Here is a 25,003-nt window from a genome sequence, read left to right as displayed (position 1 = left end):
CGGACCGCGGACAGTGAGGCTCATTTCCAGAGGATGCCCACCAAGGGTCAGGTGGCCGAAGGACAGTGTGACACAGGAGTCTCACAGTCCCAAGGGAGGTGCCTCAACGTGGGCCTGGTTCTTCTCCCTGTGTCTGTGGCTGCTCTTGGCTTTCATGTCTCCTCAGGTATCTCCCAGCCCCTCCGCCCTCATCCCTGAGCCCTACTTCTGAAGCACTCCCGAGGTCAAATGTCTCCTTGTTGGAAACACCACTGATCTGATTTCCTTCGTGCTTGAGGTAGGGGATGTTTTCCTCCACATTCCAGGTCAATGGGGCTCCCTTTCCACCCATTCTTCCTTAACATACATGTTGCTTTGGGGCTACCCTCTGCTCACAGGCACTGCACAGCCTGCCCCCCTTCCTTATCAAGCTGTGGGACACTCACTGAAGCTCTCTCTGTTGGGTCCGTGGTGGATGGGGCACTGACTATTACCGCCAGTGGGGATCCAGGTCCAAAGCGGTGTCATTCCAAGAGGACACTAGAGGATGGCTCAGGGAGGAAGAGCGATTGGTGAGAACCAGTCTCCTGAAAGTCAACTTCCACTCTCCTGCCATGGTGCGTGTAGCCCCCCAAACACACACACAGTAGCGATAACAAGTGTTTTGACTGGATAGATGTATCACCAGTTAAATAGTCAAATGTTAAGGACACTTGCTATTCTTTTGTTAGGGTGGATTTTGGGAGGTTTTGAGACAGAGTTTCTCTGTAGCCCTAGGTGTCCTAGGACTCACTCTGTAGACTAGTCTGGCCTTGAACTCAGAAATCCACCTGTCTCTGCCTCCTGTGTTGGGATCAAAGGTGTGTGCTGTAACGTTTAGGTAAACTATGCCCCCTTTCAGAGGACTCAGGTTCTGTTCCCAGTGCTCACACGGCAGCTTATAGCTGTCTTTAGCTCTAATTCCAGGGATCTGGCATTTTCTTCTGGTCTCCGTGGGCACCAGGCACACACATGATGCATCTACATACATGAGGAAAAATACTCATAACATAAAAATAATAAACCTTTTTTTTTTTTTTTTTTTTTTTGGTTTTTCGAGACAGGGTTTCTCTGTGGCTTTGGAGCCTGTCCTGGAACTAGCTCTTGTAGACCAGGCTGGTCTCGAACTCACAGAGATCCACCTGCCTCTGCCTCCCGAGTGCTGGGATTAAAGGCGTGCGCCACCACCGCCCGGCAATAATAAACCTTTTAAATTTGCTTATAAAATGAAATTTTAACATTTTAAAAACCACTAAACAACGTTACTAGGGCTACGGAGAAGGTTTATTGGGTAAAGGAGTTGCCATCCAGCCTGACCTCAAACCCTGGCTTCCACATGGGCGAAGGAGAGAACAGATTTCTACAAGTCCTCTGGAGTCCACGTACACATCATGGTATATGCTCCCCATGAAAATAAATGCAAAATGAACAAATATATATAACAGAAAGCAGATGGTATTAAAATCAGACCTGGTACCCATGCAACGGGAAGGAAATCGTGCCTCGGAGTGGTGACCTAGCCAGCTGCCCAGAGCTAGTGAAGTCGTGGGTCTTAGAGGAAAATCTACAGCCCCTAACTATATTCTAAATATTATCGTCCTTGTGCCCATAGAGAAGTGTGGCCCTCACCCCCCATCAAGGACAGTTCTCTTTGCGGCAGACAGAGAGGCCATTGCAGAAAACCACAACCAATCAAAACGCAGGTTTGTGGAGCCCAGTCCCGTGGATACGTGTCTAACCCAACTCCTGCGCCCAGGGCTCAGGGATCACTGAGGAAGAGGGGATGGAAGGATTGTAAAAAGCTGCAGGATCAGTGAATTTGCTATGAGATTGTGTTTACCCATTGCAGTCTCACCATCATGCCCGCCTAGACGTGAGCCGAACAAGGGTGGCTCACCAAAGTGCATGGGGAAAGCCCACGAGGCCGCAACCCTACACAGAGAACGCTGGGAGCAGGAGAAACAGAAGAACACACCAGCTGGTTGTCACATTTACAAGTGACGTTAGGCAGATTTAATTAGACATTAAGGTGGTACTTATGTATTTAGGTATGTATAACGTGTACATGTATGTACGTAATGCATACATACAGCGCACACATATATATGTTGTATGTGTGTAATAACTAATGAAAAAAGAGACCATGAGTGTGAAAGAGAGCAAGGAACATGGAGTGTATAAGAGGGTTTGGAGTGAGAAAAGGGAGAAATGATGTCATTGTAGTATAATCTCAAAAAAATAAAAGAAATAGCTGGGTGGTGGTGGCGCACGCCTTTAATCCCAGCCCTCGGGAGGCAGAGGCAGGCGGATCGCTGTGAGTCTGAGGCCAACCTGGTCTACAGAGCTAGTGCCAGGACAGGCTCTGAAGCTACACAGAAAAACCCTGTCTCAAAAAACCAAAATAAATAAATAAACAAAAATAAAAGAAATAACTTTTAAAATGTTACATATACACACACAGTCGGGCTGATGGACCCTGCGTGCAGTTCCAGCAATGGGGAGGCTCAGGCAGGAGGGTGAGATGGTCAAGGTCATCCTCCGTCTCCACCTGAGGTCTAGAGACCCAGTCTCAAACAACCGATGGGTAAAACAAACGCGTTAGTAGTTGTGGCTGAGTGGCAGAGGGCTGGGCGACACACAGGAAGCCTGTGTTCCTCCTCTGGCTGGATAATGAAGGAATTTTGTTGACAATTAAGCAGTTTCTGTTTGTTTGTTTGTCTGAGACAGGGGTCTCACTGTGTAGCCCTGACTGGTAAATGTAGATTAGGTTGGCTTGGAATAGACGCAATCCTCCTGCCCCTGTCTCCTGAGTGCTGGAATTGCGGACTTCTGCTAGGAAGCAACAGAAGATGAGGGTCGGAGCTCTGTCATTGTCTAAAGCCACTTGATGTAACTAACTTCAGCAAGTCAGGTTCGATTCTCTACGAGCCTGGGAGGCAGAAACTGGGAGGATTGATAAGCAGCCCGCGTGACTCCCACACTGGATGCCCTGATAACTAGTTCGTGCATCCCCTTCCTTTCCCGCGCTGACCTCTGCCCGTTCTCAGCTCACCGTCACTTGAACTCCAGATCCTACTGTCCACCCGGCTGCATTCGAACACACGGAGATCTGCCTCCTCAGTGACAAAAACCGTGTGTCACCACGCCCATCCCTAGTTCTTAAACAATGACTGTTGTGTGTGTGTGAAGCCCAGGACAGGTTTTGAGGAGTTACTTCCTGCTGTATGAATCCAGAAAGTTGAATGCAGGCTTGTCTGTCAGCAAACTTCTTTTTCCACAGAGCCATCTCTTCCTGTTTTGTTTTTTTGTTTTTGTTTTTATTGAAACAGTTGAGTCTGTCCTGGAATTTGCTCTGTAGCTAAGAATGGCCCTAAGCTCCTGATCCTCCTGCCTCAGGCTTCTAATTGCTGGAGTTATAGGCATGAACCACCACTCTCAGGTATTTTTTAAAGCCAGGCAGGTATTGGGTGAACACTTTATTATGTATACAGCATCCTGCCTGCAGGCCTGTAGAGGGCACCAGATCCGAGGATGGATGGCTGTGAGCTACCGTGTGGATTCTGGGAATTGAACTCAGGACCTCTGGAAGAACAGGCAGTGCTTTTAACCACAGAGCCATCCCTCCAACCCCCACTCCCAGCCTTTGAACTCAGAGTGGGATTTTTTAAATATTTATTTATTATGTATACAGCATTCCTTCCATGTATGCCTGCAGGCCAGAAGAGGGCACCAGACCTCATTACAGATGGCTGTGAACCACCATATGGTTGCTGGGAATTGAACTCAGGACCTTTGGAAGAACAGGCAATGCTCTTAACCTCTGAGTCATCTCTCCAGCCCTCAGAGTGGGATTTTAAGGATTCAGATATTAAGGTCTTGGAAGAGCAGTGTGCAAACCGCATAGCATTTCTGCAGACGTAGGCTCAGGACGAGTCAGTGTATCCTCTGAACTTTATCCTTCGTTTATTTCAGATTTTCTAAAAGTTATTTATTGTAACCAGGTGGTGGTGGCACACGCCTTTAATCCCAACACTCAGGAGACAGAGGCAGGAGGATCTCTGTGAGTTTGAAGCCAGCCTGGTCTACAGAGCTAATACCAGGACAGGCTCCAAAGCAACACAGAAAAACCCTGTCTTAAAAAACCAAATATGTAAGTCTGACTGACCTGGACCTCACTATGAAGACCGTTGAACTCAGATCTGCCTGCTTCTGCCTCCTGAGTGCTGGGATGAAAGGTGTGTGCCACCAGGCCCATCCAATGCTAAAACAAAATAGTAGCTGGGCATGGTGGCTAACGTCTTTAACCCTAGTATGCAAGAGACAGATCTCTGTGAGTATGAGGTCAGCCTGGTCTATACATCAAATTCCAGGCCATCCAGAGCTACATAGAGAGACCTCATCTCAAAAACAAAAACAAAGCAACAAAAAGTTTACATCGGACCGAGGATACAGCTCAGCTGATTGGTGGTTACTGGCCTAGCTGCAGGAAGTCCTGGGTCCCGTCCCAATGTCACATACCTCAGGTGTGGGGGTGCATGCCTGTAACCCCAGCACTCAGGGCTACATAGAGAATCTGAACCCATCCTGGGCTATGAGGAACCTTGTGTCATTCAAACACCAGAGACAGAAAACCAGGAGATTTACGCAACTCTCCCCGCCTCGGCCTGTTTTCCAGCCCCGGTTCTCCCTGAGTCTGAGGGAGAAATTCTGCGCATATCCAGGGCATATGTGAGGCTGGGGTAGAACTCAGACATACATACTGCCCAGCATGTACAAAGTCCCGTGCCAGATCCCCAGCATCATGAAACCATCGCCAACGACAGCCGATACCCACGGCAAACTAAGGAGGAGTGAGGAGCAGGTCCGGTTTCTGTCTCCCACACCGTCCCTTTTCTCTGTTTACAAATGGCAGCGGCCACACATGCTGCTGACGTCATCTGTTATCTGCATTTTATCTGTCTTGAGCTATCCCACTCTACACAGATGAGCCTCAGGGTCTGAGAAGCCATGTGATATTCCATTGTCTGCATGCACGTGTGTTGGTCCTCTGCAAGTGGATCCAGACTCGGTACAGCACCCTTTCACGTCTATAGGATAACGCATGGGTCTTCACCCTTCCACGTCTATAGGATAACACGTGGGTCTTCACCCTTCTACGTCTATAGGATAACGCGTGGGTCTTCACCCTCTCACGTCTGTAGGGTAACACGTGGGTCTTCACCCTTCCACGTCTATAGGATAATGCGTGGGTCTTCACCCTTCTACGTCTAGAGGATAACACGTGGGTCTTCACCCTCTCACGTCTGTAGGGTAACACGTGGGTCTTCACCCTTCCACGTCTATAGGATAATGCGTGGGTCTTCACCCTTCCACGTCTATAGGATAACGTCTATAGGATAATGCGTGGGTCTTCACCCTCTCACGTCTATAGGATAACACATAGGTCTTCACCCTCTCACGACTATAGGATAACGCGTGGGTCTTCACCCTTTCACGTCTGTAGGGTAACACGTGGGTTTTCACCCTTCCATGTCTATAGGATAATGCGTGGGTCTTTTCCTTTTCATGTCTATAGATAATGTGTGGGTCTTCTCCTTTTCTGGACTGAAGTACTAAGTGTTAAGTGTTTTTCTTTGGCCGACAAACCTCTCCGCCAATGCAATAATCCAAATCAAACCAGATCAAACCAAATTAGAAAAGAGCCCAGGTTTAATGCATGACAGCACTCCCGGGTGCCCTCCTCCCCCCAGGAAAAACACAGAGAGGGAAACAGAGAACCATGGAAAACCGGGAGACCATGTGTTCATTCTCTGGGGGCAGTTTAAATAGCCCATGGGAGTTGTCTTGATCTGCCCTGGGGAGGGGTCACCATTTGGTGGGCTTTCTTGGAGGTGGAGTTTGGACTGAGGCCACGCCCAGGGGAGGGGGCTTATGCCAGGAGCTGGGGTGAAGCCCCAGCCAAACAAGTAGCTTAAGCTGCTCATAAATCTGCAATTCTCTCCCTCAGCCTCCTGAACGCTGGGATTCTAGGCATGTGCCCCCATAGCTGGCTGACTCTCTCCCTTTGGGTGCTAATTTTGTTCTCAGTGTTACTGGCCCCATGTGTGACACCGATAAACAGGTTAACTAACGTGCCAAGCCAGAGCATCCTGGCCATCTTAAGCCAAACATTCCTTCCACCGCGCTGCCCCAGGGGGCTGGGCGTGGGGCAGGCTCTGCTGGAGCAGACCCTTATTTGTGCCCTGAAGGAAAGCAAGCGTGGATGTCTGTCCCCTCTATCTGGAGACTCTTCCTTCTCGGCCCTGGCAGGGGTGAAGCAGTGGGGTGGCAAGGACAGGAGCTCCAGAGCAGTTTCTGGGGAGAGGGGAGGAGATGTATTATAGTCCACGTTTGGGACGGTATGCCATTGAAAAGATAGAGCAGATGCCGGGTCCCCTCTCACTGAGGCGAAATCCGGAGCAGAGTTTGTGGTAAGGTAGAGTGTGGGGCAGCTGCAACATTTAACCTCTCCCATCCGGGGCCTGGTCACCACCCTGTCACCACGTCCCTCTCCATGCGGAGAATAGCCCCACCAGCCCTCGGCACGTGGAGCTCCCTGGGAGAACGGACGAGGAAGAGTTGTGGATGTGCAGATGGGCATTCTCCGGGCTTCAGCTGTTGTCTGATGTGGATGTGACTCCTCACAGTAGGTCAAGGACAGATTTGGGAGACCCAGGAACCCCCTTCTTAGCTTCTTGTTTACCCCTTAGGATGCCAGCACAGTGGACAATGTCAGAAGGTTCAGTGTGGAACCTAGCGTCTGGGTTTACAAGTCAGCCTCTCGGGACGGTGCCTTGGAGGAACCAGAAGCCAAGAGCCACGAGTGCAAAGCTTCCTCCAGGTGGCAGTAGTGCTAGCACTGGGAAGGTGGGCAGGAGGGTCAGGAATTCAAGGCCATACTCAACTACGCAGCAAATTTAAGACCAGCTAGAAAATGGGGGGCTGGAGGAAGGACTAGGTTGGTAAAATGCTTGCAAGTGTGGGATGCCTTAGAATCCACGTTAAGGGCAATCTCACTGCCGTCCGAAGCAGAGACGGGCAGGTCACTTGTGAGCTAGTCTGGTTTATTTAGCAAAGTTCTGGGCCATTGAGAGACCACATCTCAAACAAAAGGTGGAAGGGGCCTGAGGAGTTACATTTACGATTGTCCTCTGACCTGCAGAGGTACAAACACATGTGCACATGCCCCTCATGCACACACACACACACACACACACACTCTCTCTCTCTCTCACACACACACACACACATGCACACACATGCATACATGAAACAGAAAAAATAGAAAGCAATGATACTTTTGTTGCTGATCTGACAGATTTCTTGGGGAGGTGGGAGGGTGCTCACCCCAACCTTGGTGTAATTGCAGAAACAGTAACTATAAGCTTATGACGGACAGGAGGCTAATATGTTGCCTTAAATTCTCCATGGCTGGGCAGGGCATAATGGTACACATCTTTAATCTTGGGAGGCAGAGATGGGGGATCTCTGTGAGTTCAATACCAGCCTGGTCTACAGAGCGAGTTCCAAGACAGCCAGAGCTACATAGTAAAACTCCATCTTGAAACGAACAAACAAATTTCTCCACGGCTAGATGTCCTGTGTTTGTAACTTTCATCCTTGGGAGACAGAGGCAAGAGGACCAGGAGTTCAGGGCCAGTTTCAGTTACTCAGCAAATTCTAAGTCAATCTGGATTACGGGAGACCCTGTCTCAGAGGGGAAAAATGTATCTAAATATATTGTATGAAAAAAGTTTTTTTCCCCCAGTAAAAAGGTGTATCTCAAACTAGAAAATACTATTATTCTTTTGAATACCCAACCCCCAATTTTTTTTTAACAAGTTGGGAATTTTATCTGCTGGATGTTCAAAAAAATGTTCTAAGCATTCTTCCCAACTTTGCAAGTAACTGCTTGTTTTTTTTTTTTTTCTTTTTTTTCAACCCTGTTTTCAGGGAAAGACCCATATGCCATATTCCAAGAATCTCCCCATATGCCAAGAAGCTCTGAAAAGATTAGTTTCGATTCCTCAGAAGCTGTCTTAGCAGGACCCACCCGACCAGGAAAGCAGATCCCTGGGGCCAACCCGAAAAGGAAGTTAAGCAGCATAAACACAATGTTTTGTGCAGGGTTTGTGGGTTTATGTGCTTAACACGATCCACACAAGACTAGGTGTGCTTTAGTGTGTGTGTGTGTGGTGTGTGTGTGTTGGTGTGTATGGTGTGTATGTGCAGTGTGTGTATGGTGTGTGTGTGGTGTGTGTGGTGTGTATTGTGTGTGTCTGTGTGTGTGTGATTTGTGTGTGTGTGGTGTGTATGTGTGGTGTATGTGTGGTGTGTATGTGTGGTGTGTATGTGTGGTGTATATGTGTGTATGTGTGGTGTGTGTGGTGTATATGTGTGTATGTGTGGTGTGTGGTGTGGTGTGTGTATGTGTGGTGTGGTGTGTGTGGTTTGTGTGTATGTGTGTGGTGTGTGTGTGGTGTGTGTATGTGTGGTGTGTGTGTTGTGTGGTGTGTATATGTGTGTGTGGTGTGTGGTGTGTATATGTGTGTGTTGTGTGTGGTGTGTGTGTGGTGTGTGTATGTGTGTGTGTGGTGTGGTGTGTGTGTGGTTTGTGTGTATGTGTGTGGTGTGTGTGTGGTGTATGTATGTGTGGTGTGTGTGTGGTGTATGTGTGTTGTGTGTGTGTGTGTGTGTAGTAGGTGTGTACCCACTTAGAAGCAGTGTCCACAATCTATTGACTGTGATGTCCTGGAATGGAGGAGCAAGGCAAAGGTTCTGCTCCCAAAGCTGAATCCCTAATCTCTGTAGTGGCCTCTCCTTTCCTTTTTCTCCCCCTTGACCATGCCCTTGCCACTCCCCGCCTTCTGATTCTCTGGCAGCCTGCTCAGCCAGCGGTGGTTTCGGGGAAGTCAGATGACCTTTTCTCTCCCCTGGCTCTCGGTTCTCCTGTCCTGACAGCATGGCCTCTCTGCTGACTCTTCTCTGCCTGCTGTGGCTGTGCCCAGGTAGGATGCAGGGAAGGAGGCTACTGGGGCCGTGTGGGCGTGGCAGGTGCTGCTGGGTCCAGAGGCAGCCACTTCTCGCCCCTCTCTCATCTGGGCTGCTTTTCCTTTTCCACACCCACAGGCCTGGCCGCTGTCTCCTGTCCTCAGAATGTCAATATCTCCGGTGGTACTTTCACCCTCAGCCATGGCTGGGCCCCTGGGAGCCTCCTCACCTACTCCTGTCCCCTGGGCAGCTACCCAGTCCCAGCCTGGAGAAGATGCCAGAACAACGGGCAGTGGCAGACCCCAAGATCCGGCACGCCGTCGTTCACCCAGCGATCCTCTCGGTTTGTTAGAGCGGTCTGCAAACGTGAGTCCCTCTGGGGTTCCTGTGACTGGTGAGAGAGAGAGGGGGGCTTTCAAAATCCTGGAAAACACCGGTTGTTGAGACTCATGTCTTTAATTTGAGCCCTCGGGAGGCAGAGGCAGGTGGATCTCTGTGAGTCTGAGGACAACCTGGTCCACATGGTGTGTTCTAGGCCAGCCAGGGTTGTAAAATGAGACCCTGTCTCCAAAAAAATAAACAGTTCACCCAAACAAAGACCCCCCAGAAAATCACAGAAACCAACCAAATGAGCAAACTCAGAAAAAGCCCCACTGTCCTTAGTAAGAACAAACTTTTTCGGGTAAAATCAACTGTAGGATTACTGGCCATTCTAAATGGATGCTGAGTGTCTTAGTCCTTGGTGAGAGACTGGGGGGACCACAGACCTTGAGGGGGGCATTTATTTATCAGTCAGTTAGAATAAACTGTTTTAAGTCGACAGTATTCAAACAGCTGCCTAAGACTGCAATCTCATGTTCCAATCTATTTTTTGGGTTTTCTTTGGTGCTGCAAATGGTAATGAAGGATTTACTATGCTTGATCAGCACGCTTATTGAGTTAATTTCCCCAGCTGTTTTTTGATTAGTCAGTTTTGTTTTGAGCCTGCCAACTCTGTCTGCTTTGGTTTCATAGGTGAGCTTTGAACTCACTGAGGATGAACTTAAACTCTTGCTTCCCAAGCCTACCTCTCTATGCTGGCTGGACAGGCTTGAGCCACCATGTTTGACTTTTGGGGTTTTTTGAGACAGAATGTCACTCTGTAGCCCAGGCTGGACCCAACCTTGAAGTAATTGATTTACCAGCCTCTGCCTTCCGAGTGCTGGCATTATAGGTATGCACCCCCCAACTTTCTGATTTTTTGGGGGGTGTGGTTCTGAGACATGGTTTCTCGATGTAGCCAGCCTCGAACTTAGAACTCAGAGATTTACCTGCCTCTGGCTCAAACTCACCATATATAGCCTAGCGGGACCTGAGCTTCAGTGGCCCAAGTCCTGAGATTATGGGCTGCACAGCACCCGATTCTTCCCGTGTTTTCAGTTGCCAGTCTTGGGTTTTAACAGAAGACCCCTTGGGGACTGGAGAGATGACTCAGAGGTTAAGAGCATTGCCTGCTCTTCCAAAGGTCCTGCGTTCAATCTCCAGCAATCACATGGTGGCTTACAACCATCTGCAAAGGGGTCTGGTGCCCTCTTCCGGCCTGCAGATATACACACAGACAGAATATTGTATACATAATAAATAAATAAATATTTAAAAAAAAACAGAAGACCCCTCCCCCACACCTAGCTTCCAGCTCCTGTCTCTCCCTCCAGCTATTCGCTGTCCAGCGCCGACTTCCTTTGAGAATGGCATCTACACCCCTCGGCTGGGGTCCCACCCTGTGGGTGGCAACCTGAGCTTCCAGTGTGAGGATGGCTTCACGTTGCGGGGCTCGCCTGTGCGGTACTGTCGCCCCAACGGCATGTGGGACGGAGAGACAGCTGTGTGTGATGATGGGGGTAAACGCTCTTACTGTCAGACTGCGTGGGGGTGGGGTGGGGTGGGCTGCAGCCTCAGAAGCTTTGTGGGGATAGGAACACGGTTCCGCTGGCGGCACGGTAATATTCCCGGGCCAGGCAGCTGCTGCGGGGTTTCGCATCTGACTCAACGGCTCTTCTCTTTTTTCTCTTCTCCCTGTCCTCCCCCACTTCTCTCTACCTCCCTCTCTGTCTTCCTTTCCTTCCTTTGAGGCAGGGTCTCACACTAGCCCAGGTTGAACTGGGGCTTCTTCTGTAGCCCAGGATGGCCTTGAACTCACTGGTCTCCTGAGTGCTCAGATTACAGGCGTGAGCTACCAAGTCTGGTCAGTCTGCTTTTCTAAATGCTTCCAGACAACGCTTTGTACTCAACCCCATGACGTATCACAGACAGGACCTGTGAGCCATGGCAAGCTGAGGGTCGGGCTCAGTGTCCAGCTTCTGGAGCTGGGTGTGTGGCTCCAGCTGCTCCGAGTTAGACAGCCTCTGGACAGGTTACTTACCCTTCCTGTGCCTCGGTTTTCACATCTGAAAAATGGGAGTTTGGGGGCTGCCAAGAGGGCCCAGCAGTTAGAGCACCTGCCCCTTTTCTAGAGGACCAGAGTTCGGTTCCCAGCGCCTCGGGCTCACAACCCACCAGTAGCTCTCGATCCAGGAAATCCAATGCTCTTGCCTAGCCTTCACACAGACATACACACACATAATAAGACTTTTTTTTTTTTAAAGAGGGGAATGGGACAGGCAGTGGTGGCACACGCCTTCCATCCCAGCACTCGGGAGGCAGAGGCAGGCGGATCTCTGTGAGTTTGGGGCCAGCCTGCTCTACAGAGTGAGTTCTAGGACAGCTAGGGTTACACAGAGAAACCCTGTTTTTTAGGGGGGGGGATAAAAAATAAGAAAGAGGAATAGCAAAGAGTGCCAGGTGGGTTGGCGGGGCTGAAATTACTGAGCAGTGTTCCAAGGGAACAGAGGGGCTGCAGAGAGAAGCCTGCCTGCTGCTGTCAGAAGCTGTGCTGGCCCTGAGGCCCTGGCCCTGGCCCAGCCTCCTGTGGGTCTTCCCTGGACAGCCGCCAGAACCTGGTGACCCCTGAGCACTTCACAGCCCTGTGAATGGTGTGTGGGGAGACAAGAGCCTCCCAGGACCCCCTGGAGCCACTTTGCCCAGGTTGCCTTCAATGCAGGCTGCCTGTGAACTCCCAATCCTCTTGCCTTGGCTACCAGAGTGCATACGGCCACCACATCCAGCGTCTCCGTCACACGGAAGGCAGCGTCCCCTAGGTAGCAGGACCATGTCCTCACCCACCTACCCAGACAGTGACACCTTACTCACGCTCTTGAGTCTTTCCCAAATATCCCAACATAAATATAATTTGCTTTAAACTTGGCACACAATCTTCCTGTATTAAAGGATGCAATTGGTGTGTGAGACTAGGGATGGGATCCAGGATTTCGGGAATGCCAGGCAAGCCCTCTACCAGAGAGCTATACTCCATACTCCATAGTAGGAAAATTTAAAAATATGTATTTATTCAGCGGCGCACGCCTTTAATTCCAGCACTCAGGAGGCAGAGGCGGGTGGATCTCTGAGTTTGAAACCAGCCTGGTCTACATAGAGTCACCATTACACACGGTTATGAGCCACCATGTGGTTGCTGGGTATTGAACTCAGGTCCTCTGGGAGAACAGTCAGTGCTCTTAACCGCTGAGCCATCTCTCCAGCCCCATCACATTTTTCCTTTGTTCGGTACTTGTTTTGAGAATTTGGATGTTGTCACGAGAGTCCACGCTTCTCTTATTTTAAAATTGTACAGTATTCCGTTATATGAATGCATTGTGAAGTATTATTCACGCCCTGTTGAGTATTTGAGTGGTGTCTGTTTGGGGCTGTGAAGAGTGAGGTTTGGGAACTGTCTCTCACGGACTTCCTCCTCTGGAGTGATAAGCTGGCAGATTTAGCTTTATGCAGGGTTCCCGCAGTGGACACTCCAGCTGTTTAAACAGAGTTCTGGTTGTTCCACATCCTCTCGGAGTCTCCTCTAGGTTGAGGGTTGACCATTCCCCTCGTGGGTGGCCATCACTGCCCGGGTCAGGCCTGGAGGGCTCCAGGGGCGGCTGAGGGCTAGGTAAGGTCTCCGCCATACTGGAGTCTGAAGCTTCTGGTGTCTAAAGGAGGACATGGCGTGAAGGATGAGGGCGGTGAGCTGAGCAGACATTGCCAGGCCCTTACCTGTTGTTCTTTTGCAGCTGGCCACTGCCCCAACCCGGGCATCTCAGTGGGCACAGTACGGACAGGCTCACGCTTTGACCTTGGGGACCAGGTCAGATACCGCTGTTCCTCCTTAAATCTGGTGCTGACTGGCTCTGCGGAGCGGGAGTGTCAGAGCAACGGGGTGTGGAGCGGGACGGAACCGATCTGCCGGCGTGAGTACCCTCCGTGTTCTCCTGTGTTCTCCTGGGACTCCACACCCAGGTCTGGTCCTGGCTGACCGCCTATGGCTCTTCCCACAGAGCCGTACTCTTACGACTTCCCCGAGGATGTGGTCTCTGCCCTAGGCACCTCCTTCACCAGCCTGCTTGGAGCCACCAATCCCATCCAGAAGAGGACAGGTGAGTGAGTACTGGAGAAGGGACCTGGATGGAGCAGGAGAGGGGCAGTTTACCTGGATGCTGGGAGCTGGATGACCCTTGTTGCACAGGGTCGAGATGGGCATCTGAGCCCAGGGTCGGGTAGGGGTGGGCGACTGAGCCGGGGGTGGGCTGGAGTTGGCGTCTGAGCCCAGAGTGGGTGAGCATTTAAATGCGTTGTTTCCTCTTTTATTTAGAAAATCTGGGCCGTAGAATCCAAATCCAGCGCTCAGGACAACTGAACCTGTATTTACTGCTTGATGCTTCTCAGAGTGTGTCCAAAGAAGACTTTGAGATCTTCAGGGAGAGCGCCATCCTCATGGTGGACAGGGTGAGGAATGCAGACCCTGTGGGCAGTCATTCCTTCCCAGCCCTGCTGGTGACTCCCTCCCTTGCTCAGAATCCCACTCAGTTCACTCCTTCTAGAAGTCTCCCCAGGCCACCAGAACCACGAGCTCAGTGTATATGATCATATCTTTATTCCATAAAAGTGTTGGGACGCCTACTATGTCTGAGACACGGGGCTGGGTGCCCGGAGGCACCACACAGGAGCAAAGCGCAGCTCTGGCATTTCAGGGATCCGTCATCCACAGCTGCGGTCTGCAGAGTTATTGAGATAACCTATGGGGCATGCCAGAAGAACCTGGCACTTCTGCTAAATAATCACTATTTTTATTAAGTCAATAAATTTTCTCTTCCTTCCTTCCTTCCTTCCTTTCTTTCTCTCTCTTTCTTTCTTTTTTCTTTCTTTCTTTCCCTCTTTCTTTCTTTCATTTCTTTTTTTTTTTTTTTTTTTTATGAATGAGGCAATTTATTAACCCAGCATCCTTTGTTCTAATGCTTCTTGTTGGCAGCTGCCACCTGTCCGGCAATCCTGTCCAGATCTCTCTGTCCCTGAGGTGTTAGCTTGCGGCCCCCATCTTGGTCCTTTTCCACCATTTTCAGTCCCTCCAGGGCTTGGAGAACGCGGTGGGCCACACTCTTGGAGCCTCTGCTGAAGTGGCTGGGCCTGACACCGTTTCTCTGCCGTCCTCCATAGATCTTGGTCATGGAGCCAACCCCAGCACCTCCACGCAGGTACAGGTGCCGTGCTGTAGAAGCAGCTCGTGTGTAGAACCAGTTCTCATCATAGGGGGCAAGCTCTTTATGTTTGGCCAGCTTGACTGTGTCCACCCATTCGGGGACTTTCAGCTTCCCGGACTTTTTGAGGAAGGCTGCCAGAGCTCTGATGAACTCCTGCTGGTTAACGTCTTTTACAGTAACTCCAGGCATCGTGCGGCCTCCGCGCTGCTAGCCAGGGGAAAGGGCTCTTTCATTTCTTGAGACAGAGTTTTTCTGTGTAGCTGCCGTGGCTGTCCTGAAACTCACTCTGCAGAGCAGGTTGGCCTCAAACTCACGAAGATCCTCCTGCCTCTGCTTCCCAAGAACTAGAATTAAAGGTGTGTGCCACCTATGCCTGATTAAACCAATAATTTCAAAAATTGAAGCCACATTTATACTATTAAGCCAATAATTTTTTTAAAAATTGGTTTTTTTTCAGCTATATATTTTTCTCCACTCCCCTCCCTACCTCTCTCTCCCCTTCTACCCACTCCCATGATCTCCATGGTCCCAATTTACTCAGGAGATCTTGTCCTTTTCTACTTCCCATTAAGATTAGATCCATGTATGTCTCTCTTAGGTCTTCATTGTTGTCTAAATTCTCTGGGATTGTGAATTGTAGGCTGGTTTTTCTTTGCTTTATATCTAAAAGCCATTTATGAGTGATTACATATGATATTTGTCTTTCTGGGTCTGGGTTACCTCACTCAATATGATGTTTTCTAGATCCATCCATTTGCCTGCTAATTTCAAGATGTCATTTTTTTCTGCTGTGTAGACTCCATTGTGTAAATGTACCACATTTTCCTTATCCATTCTTTGGTTGAGGGGTATTTAGGTTGTTTCCAGGTTCTGGCTATGACAAACAAAGCTGCTATGAACATAGTTGAGCACGTGTCCTTGTGGCACGATTGAGCGTCCTTTGGATATATACCCAAAAGTGGTATTGCTGGGTCTTGAGGAAGGTTGTTTCCTAATTTTCTGAGAAATCGCCACACTGACATCAAAAGGCGTTGTACGAGCTTGCATTCCCACCAGCAATGCAGAAGTGTTCCCCTTTCCCCACAGCCTCTCCAGCATAAGCTGTCATCAGTGCTTTTGATTTTTCGAGACAGGGTTTCTCTGTGGCTTTGGAGCCTGTCCTGGAACTAGCTCTTGTAGACCAGGCTGGCCGCGAACTCACAGAGATCTGCCTGCCCCTGCCTCCCGAGTGCTGGAATTAAAGGTGTGCCCACCACTGCTTGGCTCATAAGTGTTTTTGATTTTGGCCATTCTTACAGTTGTAAGATGGAATCTCTGAACTGTTTTGATTTGCATTTCTCTGATGGCTAAGGGAATGTTGAACATTCCCTTAGTGTCTTTCAGCCATTTTAGATTCGTGTGTTGAGAGTTCTCTGTTTAGGTCTGTAACCTATTTTTTATTGGATTATTTGTTCTTTTAATGAACAATTTCTTGAGTTCTTTGTATATTTTGGAGATCAGACCTCTGTCTGATGTGGGGTTGGTGAAGATCTTTTCCCATTCTACAGGCTGTCGTTTTGTCTTGTTGACCGTGTCCTTTGCTTTATCGAAGGTTTTCAGTTTCAGGAGGAGTATCCCACTTATTAATTGTTTCTCTCAGTGTCTGTGCTGCTGGGGTTATGTTTAGGAAGTGGTTCCCTGTGCCAATGAGTTCAAGTGTACCTCCCACTTTCTCTTCTAAAGGTTCAGTGTGGCTGGCTTTATGTTGAGGTCTTTGATCCATTTGGACTTGAGTTTTGTGCATGGTGATAGATATGGGTCTATTTTCATTCTTCTGCATGTTGATATTCAGTTATGCCAGTATCATTTGTTAAATATGCTTTCTTTTTTCCATTTGATTTTTTTGCTTCTTTCTTTGTCAAAAATCAGTTGTTCATAGTGTGTGAATTAATATCCGGTTTTCCATTTGGTTTCATTGGTCTTCTTGTCTGTTTTTATGCTAATATCAGGTTGTTTTCAGTACTACATAAGCCAATAATTTTGTACCCCAAGACAGATATGGTAGAGACGGGATGTTAGGGGGTCAAGGCCAGTCTCAGGCAGCATGACACCAACAAAAGACTGGGAAAACAGCTCATGGGTAAAGGCACCTGTTGCACAAACCTCCTTTCAGATCTCTGGAATCCGAATAGAAAAAAATGTCAGATGCCATAGACGTGTTTGTAATCCCAGGGGATGGGGGGGGGGCAGGGGCAGAACTGCTGGACACTGGTAGCTTCCTGGAGTTCTCAGCACAGAGCAGAAAGACTTGTCAGAGGCTGACTCCAACAAGATGTGTGTACACACACAGAGGAGGGCAGCACCAACAAGAACTATGTCCTGGAACACACTGTGTAGACCAGGCTAGCTTTAGACTCACAGAGATCAGTCTGCCTCTCCCCACCATACCTGGCCCAATACTTTTGTTTGTTTTTTGAGACAGGGTTTCTCTGTAGCTTTAGTGCCTGTCCTAGCACTTGCTCTGTAGACCAGGCTGACCTCAAGTTCACAAAGATTTACCTCCTGCCTCTGCCTCTGCCTCTGCCTCTCGAGTGCTGGGATTAAGTGTGTGTGCCACCAACACCACCGGGCTGACCTTGAATTTTGATCCTTTTGTTTGATGTGGATTTGTCTCTATTCCCAGCTCCATCTTATTTTATTTTTATTATTTTTAATTTTTGTGTATTTGTGACTGTATAAGTGAATGCCACGTGTGTGTGCATGTGTGCGCGCATGCACGTACACGCGCACACATGCGCTTGCGCATGTCCTGGGAGGACAGACACAGGCACTAGATACCTTAGAGCTGAAATTACAGGCATTTGTTAAATTACAGGCATCTGTGAGCCATCCAGCAGTGTTCTGGGATTGGAACTCAGGTAGAACAGCAAATGCTCTTAGCCCTGCCACCAGCTGCATTTAATCAGGATTTGTGTGTGTTCTGAAGACTGTTTTAGACCTTAAAATGAGTAACTCTGGTCTGCCCTACACCTCTCCTCAGTGGTATGGTTCAGGCTGAAGTAGCACAGCTCAATTTAACTGAGATGGGCATGCTCACCACGGACCACCACTGAGCTGATGTGTGGGTGAAATGAGGAGGGGTCCGCCAGGAGCACGTGCGCCATCCCCTGAGTTTCTCACCAAGGATCTCGCCAGTCAGATGAGCGCAAGCCCTTGGTGTCTCTGGGACCTGCTCTTGTCTGGTTTCGCCACACCTGCCCCATACCACTTCTCTCCCGCCCTCTACAGATCTTCAGCTTCGAGATCAAGGTCAGCGTTGCTATCATCACCTTTGCTTCTGAGCCCAAGACCATCATGTCTGTCCTGAATGAGAAATCCCAGGATGGGGTGGAGGTGATCAGCAGTCTGGACAAAGTCTGCTATAAAGGTTTGGTCGTCATCTGCTGGGGGAGGTCATCTGGTGGGGTGGTGAGGTGGGGAGTAGAGGATGGACCGAGCAGAGCAGCTGCTGAGACCCCGGAGGGGAGGGGCCTGAAGGCGTTGCTCATATCCCAGGTCATCCTTGGCTACCTATGGAAACTGAGGCCAGCCTGGGCTACATGAAACTCTTCATCAGGGAGAGAGGGAGAGAGGGATGGAGGGAGGAAGAGAAGAGTGAGAGAGATATTGAATACATTTCTTCTTCTTCTTCTTCTTCTTCTTCTACTTCTTCTTCTTCTTCTTCTTCTTCTACTTCTTCTTCTTCTTCTTCTTCTTCTTCTTCTTCTCCTCCTCCTCCTCCTCCTCCTCCTCCTCCTCCTCCTCCTCCTCCTCCTCCTCCTTTTTTCCTTCTCCTTCTTCTAACAGGATTTCTCTGTGTTACAGTCCTAGCTGTCCTGGAACTCACTTAGTAGACCAGGCTGGCCTCGAACTCACAGAGATCCGCCTGCGTCTGCCTCCCAAATGCTGGGATTAAAGGCGTGCGCCACCACCGCCCAGCACATTTCTTCATTCTTCGGGCACTTGAGTCCAAGGGTAATGGTAGGATTCCAGTTTCTACACCTCATAGCTTTCATTACCCGCCCACTTACCGTGTAAAACCATGCACACCGTGTCTGGACGCCACCAGACGGCTGCACCACGAGCTCTTTGGAAACTCCACCTCATCTTTGGAGCATATAGTGGTTTTAGACTGAAGATTACCCAATGAGTATTTCCGTTTGTATTTAATTAAGTAATTTTTGAGACAAGGTCTCAGTGTGTAGCGCTGGCTGACCTGGAACTTTAGTAGACCAGGATGGCCTCGAACTCAGAGATTCTCTTGCCTCTGCCTTCTGAGTGCTAGGGTTACAGACTTGCACCATCATATCTGATTCTGCAGTGAACATTCTAAGATAGAAAAACCAAAAGATATCCGAGCTTATCAGACACGCTGACTCCTTGCATTTCTGGTTCTCTCACACAGAGAGACGTCCCATTCCCAGTCACGTAGAGAGGATTTTTGTTTTCAAGAGATTTTTTTTTCTGGCACATTCCAGATCATGAAAACGCCTCTGGGACTAACATTTTCAAGGCTCTGAACAGCGTCTTCCTCATGATGAATAACATGATCGCCCGCTTCAACCTGGCGACCTCTGCCTGGCATGAGATCCGCCACGCCATTATCCTGCTGACAGACGGTGGGTATCTCCCTCGCTGGAGGTCAACAGCGGGCAGCGTCAGGGCAGGCTCTGAGGTCTTGTGTTCTGGTTGTCTTTCTGCCATTGGGGGACTCACTTGGTCTTTTTGTTTGTTTAGCTTTGAGAAAGGGTTTCTCTGGGTAGCCCTAACTGGTCTGGAACTCACTATGTAGACCACATCGGCCTCAAACTCACAGAGATCCACCTGCCTCTGTCTTATCTTCCAAGTTCTGGGATGAAAGGTTGTGTACACGCCCATGCCTTACTTACTTTATTTTATTTTGTTTAAGACTCTGGCTCTTACTCTGTAGCCCAGGCTGACCTCCTGGTCTTGCTTCAGCCTGCAGAATGGCTGGAATTACAAGTATGTGCCACAACACCTAGCCCATAAACACACACACACACACACACACACACACACACACATTTCCATTATCCACTCACCTGTTGGTGGGCAACAAGGCTGATTCCAATTGTCTGCTCTAGTGAATTAGGCAGTAATAATCATGAGGGCTCAGCTATCTCTCCCGAGGGGTGTGCAGCTCTCTTGGCACACATGCCCGGGACTGAAACAGCTAGGGCATACGTTAGCTCTGTTCTGAGTGTTTTTGAGAAATGTTGGGCATGATCTCTACAGCGGTGTACATAACTTTGCATCTTGGCTAGCAGTGAGTGGCTCCTTTCTCTCTACATCCTCTCCAGACTGGTTGTGAGGTTGGCTGGTGTCAGCCGTTCTGACTGGCGTGGAATGGTTGTCTCAAAGTAGTTTTAATTTGCATTTCCTTGATGAGTAAGGGTACCGAACACGTTTAAAAATAGTTATGGGCCTTTGTGTTTCTTTTGAAAACTGTCTGTTCAGTTCTTTTGCCCATTTATTGATTGGGAGTTTTATTTTTATTTTATTTATTTATTATTTTTGGTTTTTCGAGACAGGGTTTGCTCTGTAGCTTGTCCTGGAACTAGCTCTTGTAGACCAGGCTGGCCTCGAACTTACAGAGATCCGCCTGCCTCTACCTCCCCAGTGCTGGGATTAAAGGCGTGCGCTACCACCGCCTGGTGGGAGTTTTAATTTCTTAGCACCTAGTTTCTCTAACTCTTTCTAAGACCTGCAGTTTAGCTCTTTGTCTGCAGCTCAGTCGGTAGAGGCTGCCCCCACTTGGGGTTCTGTTCTCTGCTGTTTCTTTTGCTTTACAGAAACGGTTTGTCTTCTTGTGTTTATTTGGTTTTGCCTGCATGTATTATGTATGAATGTATGTGCCTTATATGTGAGTATAGAGCCCTTGGAGGTCAGAATAGGGCATTGGATCCCCTGGAAATGGAGTTCTAGATAGTTGTGAGCCATCATGTAGGTGCTGGGAACTGAACACAGGTCCTCTGGAAGAGCAACAAGTATTCTTACCCACCGAGCCATCTCTCCAGCCCCAAACGGTGTGTTTTAAAATGGCTGATTGTTCCCCATGTTCTCAGCGCTGTGAGAAATTTTGCACTGGATCCAGATGGAGGATTCTCTCCCTTCTCTGTCTAGGAAAGTCCAACGCTGGTGGCTCCCCCAAGCCAGCTGTTGATAACATCAGAAATATCCTGGACATCAGTCAGAACAGGAACGACTATCTGGGTAAGGCTCTGCCCCATCCAAGCTGCTGGTAGGGGTGGGGTGGGCTCCTCTGTCGGGGGTTCCAGTGTGAATTAGCACTGGCTCTGAGCCATACGGGTTTCCTGGTAGTTCTGTGTGGCAGTGGCTGAGTATCACACGGAGGACCCGGGTACCAAACTGGCTATGGTCCCTACTCCGGTTCCATCTCCAGAGGGCTGGGGCTGTGGGCTGCTGCTTCTTCTGTCCCGCGTGGTGCTGTCGGCACTGGACCGGCTTCTGCAGGTGGGGGGAAGAGGGTGCCGATGAAAGTGTGGTCTGGTGCAGAGAACCGCTCAGTTTTGTCCGCTGCCATGCCATTACCAGCTCATGTTTCAGGAAACTTTGCCGGAAGAAGGGCCGGGGTTCCCCGTAGGGACTGTCCCCTCCCATGTCCCTTCAGCAGTAGACACTTAGGTGAGGCGTTGGCAGGCGAAGCTGCTAAGGAACAAATAACTTCTCAGGTTCAGGGTGACCACAAAGTGTACTGATCTACGATCAGAAAACAATTGCATTTTTTTTTTGAGATAGGGTCTTGCTATGTAGAGGCCTGGTGGTGGCAGGTGTCCTTGGCTTGTAGCCACAAGACCCCAACCTCCAACTCTGTCTTCATGCCACTTTTTGTCCTGTTTGCACAGTGTCCAGAGAGCTATGTTTGGGTTCAAATTTCCTATGTATTTATTATCTTGTGCCTACCAAGCAAGCACTCTGCCACTGAACTATTCCCCAGCCCTCTGTCTACTTTTATTTTATATATATATATATATATATATATATATATATATATATATATGTACATTGGTTTTTCGAGACAGGGTTTCTCTGTGGCTTTAGAGCCTGTCCTGGAACTAGCTCTTGTAGACCAGGCTGGTCTCGAACTCACAGAGATCCGCCTGCCTCTGCCTCCCGAGTGCTGGGATTAAAGGCGTGCGCCACCATCGCCCAGCTATTATAAATATATTTATCTCTATCTCTGTAGATGTGTGTGTCTGTGTGAACAGGTGCCGCATGAGTGTGTGTGCCCTTGCTGCCCCTGGAGCTGGAGCTACAGGCCGTGGGTGCTGGGGACACACTCAGGCCCTCCAGAAAAGCAGCAAGCACTCTTGATGGCTGAGCCATCTCTCCAGACTTCTTTTGTTTTATTTTTGGGACAAGCCTGGGATGGCCTCTAACTCACTAAGTAACTGAGGCTGGCTTTGAACTTCCTGCTTCTACCTCCTGAGTGCTGGTAATACCAGGCCTGTTTCTCCAGTGGTGGTGCATACCTTTGATCCCAGCACTTGAGAGGCAGAGGCAGGCAGGTCTCTGAGTTTGAGACCAGTCTGGTCTACAGAGTGAGTTCCGGGACAGCCAGGGCTACACAGAGAAACCCTGTCTGTCTGTTTCTAATGCAGGTCACATTCACAATGGAACCTGAACACACTCCTCTACCACACACAATTCTACCCCCTGTAGGTGATACACAGAGTAAACAAGGCAGTCGTTTAGCCTGCGAGTATAGGAACCCAGTGCCACGATGTGAAGTCAAATGGGGAGGGCGTGCCAGGGTCTGGGGCATCACACACTTAGAAGACCTCACTGAAGAGCCGAGGTGCAGCTGGAGCAGAGATCTGAGCAGGGTGTGCTTGTGGATTTGAGGGCCTTCTCGGAGGCTGTGCAGGGTTGGGGTTCAAGGATGGCGGCAGGAGGAGAGGAGGACAGGCATGAATGGAGGAAGCAGAGTCCGTCTAAATCAGGTCTTTGTTGGCTCGGGGAGTTCAGGTACCTGCTTGACGTCTTGGGTGGGCTTTTGGCCACAGGCTCTCGTGACTACCCTCCTTCCCCTCAGACATCTATGCTATCGGGGTGGGTAACCTGGACGTGGACTGGAAAGAACTGAACGAGCTGGCATCCAAGAAGGATGGTGAGAGACATGCCTTCATCCTGCAGGACGCAAAGGCCGTGCAGCAGGTCTTTGAGCACATGCTGGGTACGTGAAGCTTTGTCCCCCAGGCCGCAGAGAGCAGAGTGGGGAGTCAGCCGGGGGCTCGGGGTGCCAGCCTGGACCCGTACCCATCACCCACCTCCTTCCCTGCCTTTGCCCACAGATGTCTCCAAGCTGACGGATACCATCTGTGGGGTGGGGAACATGTCTGCCAATGCCTCTGACCAGGAGAGGACACCTTGGCATGTCACCTTTAAGGTATCGGGAAGGAGGGGCAGGGCTTGGATCCCAGAGGTGGAAACAGCTGGACACAGCCAACCCGCACTGTTGTCTGTTCCCTGTAGCCTAAGAGCAAGGAGACTTGTCGGGGGTCCCTCATCTCTGACCAGTGGGTACTGACAGCAGCTCATTGTTTCCATGATACCCAGATGGAGGACCGCCACCTGTGGAGGGTCACTGTGGGTAAGTCAGGGGCTGCAGCTGGCCCCTCACCCAAGGCCAGAGTCATCACCAGTTCTCCTCAGCCTTTGGTCCCTTCTGGTCCACCCTAATCCACCACTGTCCCCAGGGGACCCCACCTCTCCTTACGGCAAAGAATTCCTCGTGGAGAAGGCGCTGATTGCCCCAGGGTTTGACGTCCACGCCAAGAGGAGCCAGGGCATCTCTGAGTTCTACGCTGATGATATTGCCCTGCTGAAGCTGACCCAGAAAGTGAAAATGTCCACCCATGCCAGGTGTCTGAGCCCGGGTTGGGAGGGCACCCTACAGAGGACAGAGTTCTGGAAAGTACCAGAGGGGATACTGAGGGCGGGCCTGTGTGATGGTCGCCTTTCTCCCCAGGCCGATCTGCCTTCCTTGCACCGTGGAGGCCAACATGGCACTTCGGAGATCCCAAGGTGGCACCTGCAGAGAGCATGGTGAGCTGGGGACAGAGCTTGGCTGTGCTGGAAGGGCCTGGGCTGCAGTCCTCCCCTCAGGCTGGATGCAGGGGCTCTGGGTAAGGAAGCCTGTGCTGACACTGCCTTCTCCTGGCCGGCAGAGACTGAACTTCTGCAGCAGCAGAAGATCCCTGCACATTTTGTGGCTTTGAATGGGAACAAACTGAACATCAACCTCAGGACAGGACCAGAGGTGAGAGCTCAGAAGGGATCCCGCAGGGGCAGCTCTAGAATGTCCAGCCCTGCCTTGCTGGTCTGCTTAATGTCTCCTGGCATTCTTCTCTCCTACTCCCCGCATTGCAGCGGACAAACTGTATCAAGGACGTCTCCACGGCCTTCCCCAGCTTGACGAACGTCAGTGAGGTGGTGACAGAGCAGTTCCTGTGCAGCGGGATGGAGCAGGATGACAATCCCTGCAAAGGTGAGAAAGCTATCCCTGCACTCCCAGGGAAATGTTTCAGTGACATCTGCCCTGGATGACACTGTCTCTTGTCCCTTCTTTCCCTGCAGGAGAATCTGGGGGCGCGGTTTTCCTTGAGCGGAGATACAGATTTTTCCAGGTAGGAAGTGGGGCTTGGAGGGGGCTGGCTGCCAGGCAGGGTGCAAGTCCTTCTTGCAGGGTCGGGTGGGAGCCCTTTGAGGACAGACGGGTTGAGTCTTGGAGTAAGGCCGGCACTGCCCAACCCGTCTCTTTTCCTCCAGGTGGGCCTGGTGAGCTGGGGTCTTTACGACCCTTGCCAAGGTTCCTCCAACAAAAACTTGCGCAGGAAGCCCCCCCAGGGCGTGAAACCCAGAGACTTCCACATCAGTCTCTTCCGCCTGCAGCCCTGGCTGCGGCAGCACCTGGATGGAGTCCTCAACTTTTTGCCCCTTTAACATGCCCTGAGTCCTTTACTGTTCTGACCCCTCCTGCCCATGGCCTCTGGATGTCCTCATTCCTGGGTACATAAACCCTGGGCCCCAGGAACCCAGAGACAGTGGCAAAAGGTGGGGAATCCCCAGGGTTGTACTGGGACCTCTGTCCGGCGGCCTTGCCCTGCCTGTGTGCAAACCTTCCCTAGAGCGCATGGATTGCACTTTTCACTCTCACGCGGAATTTCCCAGTTATGAAATTAATAAAAACAGTGATTTCCACATCGGCCTGTCTTATGTCTTGGGGGTGGGGAGGCCAGGGAGGTTCCAGGAAGGTCAGAGACCCTGCTGTACAAACAGCGGCTGGA

The 25,003-nt window shown here is 50.1% G+C and overlaps 3 protein-coding genes across 3 annotated transcripts in view; 1 reads left to right on the top strand and 2 right to left on the bottom strand.

Annotated features, from left to right (window-relative positions):
- LOC119822487 (H-2 class I histocompatibility antigen, L-D alpha chain-like) overlaps positions 1-25,003 on the bottom strand; it is a 741,986-nt gene that overhangs the window by 367,330 nt on the left and 349,653 nt on the right. The window lies entirely within an intron of this gene.
- Positions 8,907-24,919, top strand: C2 (complement C2). Its single transcript, XM_038341822.1, has 18 exons — positions 8,907-9,065; positions 9,187-9,414; positions 10,743-10,928; positions 13,191-13,367; positions 13,455-13,553; positions 13,769-13,902; positions 17,922-18,060; positions 19,151-19,291; positions 20,817-20,906; positions 22,750-22,890; positions 23,009-23,103; positions 23,190-23,307; positions 23,414-23,579; positions 23,686-23,762; positions 23,885-23,976; positions 24,087-24,204; positions 24,294-24,343; positions 24,486-24,919. The coding sequence occupies exons 1-18, from the start codon at positions 9,020-9,022 to the stop codon at positions 24,657-24,659; spliced, it is 2,271 nt and encodes a 756-aa protein (XP_038197750.1). The 5' UTR covers positions 8,907-9,019; the 3' UTR covers positions 24,660-24,919.
- LOC119822517 (40S ribosomal protein S19-like) lies at positions 14,362-14,860 on the bottom strand. Its single transcript, XM_038341914.1, has one exon. It carries the CDS (start codon positions 14,841-14,843, stop codon positions 14,406-14,408), a length of 438 nt encoding a protein of 145 aa, XP_038197842.1. The 5' UTR covers positions 14,844-14,860; the 3' UTR covers positions 14,362-14,405.

Source organism: Arvicola amphibius, chromosome 9 (assembly GCF_903992535.2).
Source record: "Arvicola amphibius chromosome 9, mArvAmp1.2, whole genome shotgun sequence".
Lineage (NCBI taxonomy): Eukaryota > Metazoa > Chordata > Mammalia > Rodentia > Cricetidae > Arvicola > Arvicola amphibius.
Note: the sequence above shows the minus strand (reverse complement) of the source record. Positions and strands in the feature narration are given on the sequence as shown.

Coding starts and splice junctions, on each gene's coding strand:
- C2 (XM_038341822.1), top strand. CDS start 9,020: ATGGCCTCTCTGCTGACTCTTCTCTGCCTGCTGTGGCTGTGCCCAG. Junction 20,907..22,749: donor GAACAGGAACGACTATCTGG/GTAAGGCTCTGC, acceptor CCTTCCCCTCAG/ACATCTATGCTATCGGGGTG. Junction 23,977..24,086: donor ACCTCAGGACAGGACCAGAG/GTGAGAGCTCAG, acceptor CCCGCATTGCAG/CGGACAAACTGTATCAAGGA.
- LOC119822517 (XM_038341914.1), bottom strand. CDS start 14,843: ATGCCTGGAGTTACTGTAAAAGACGTTAACCAGCAGGAGTTCATCAGA.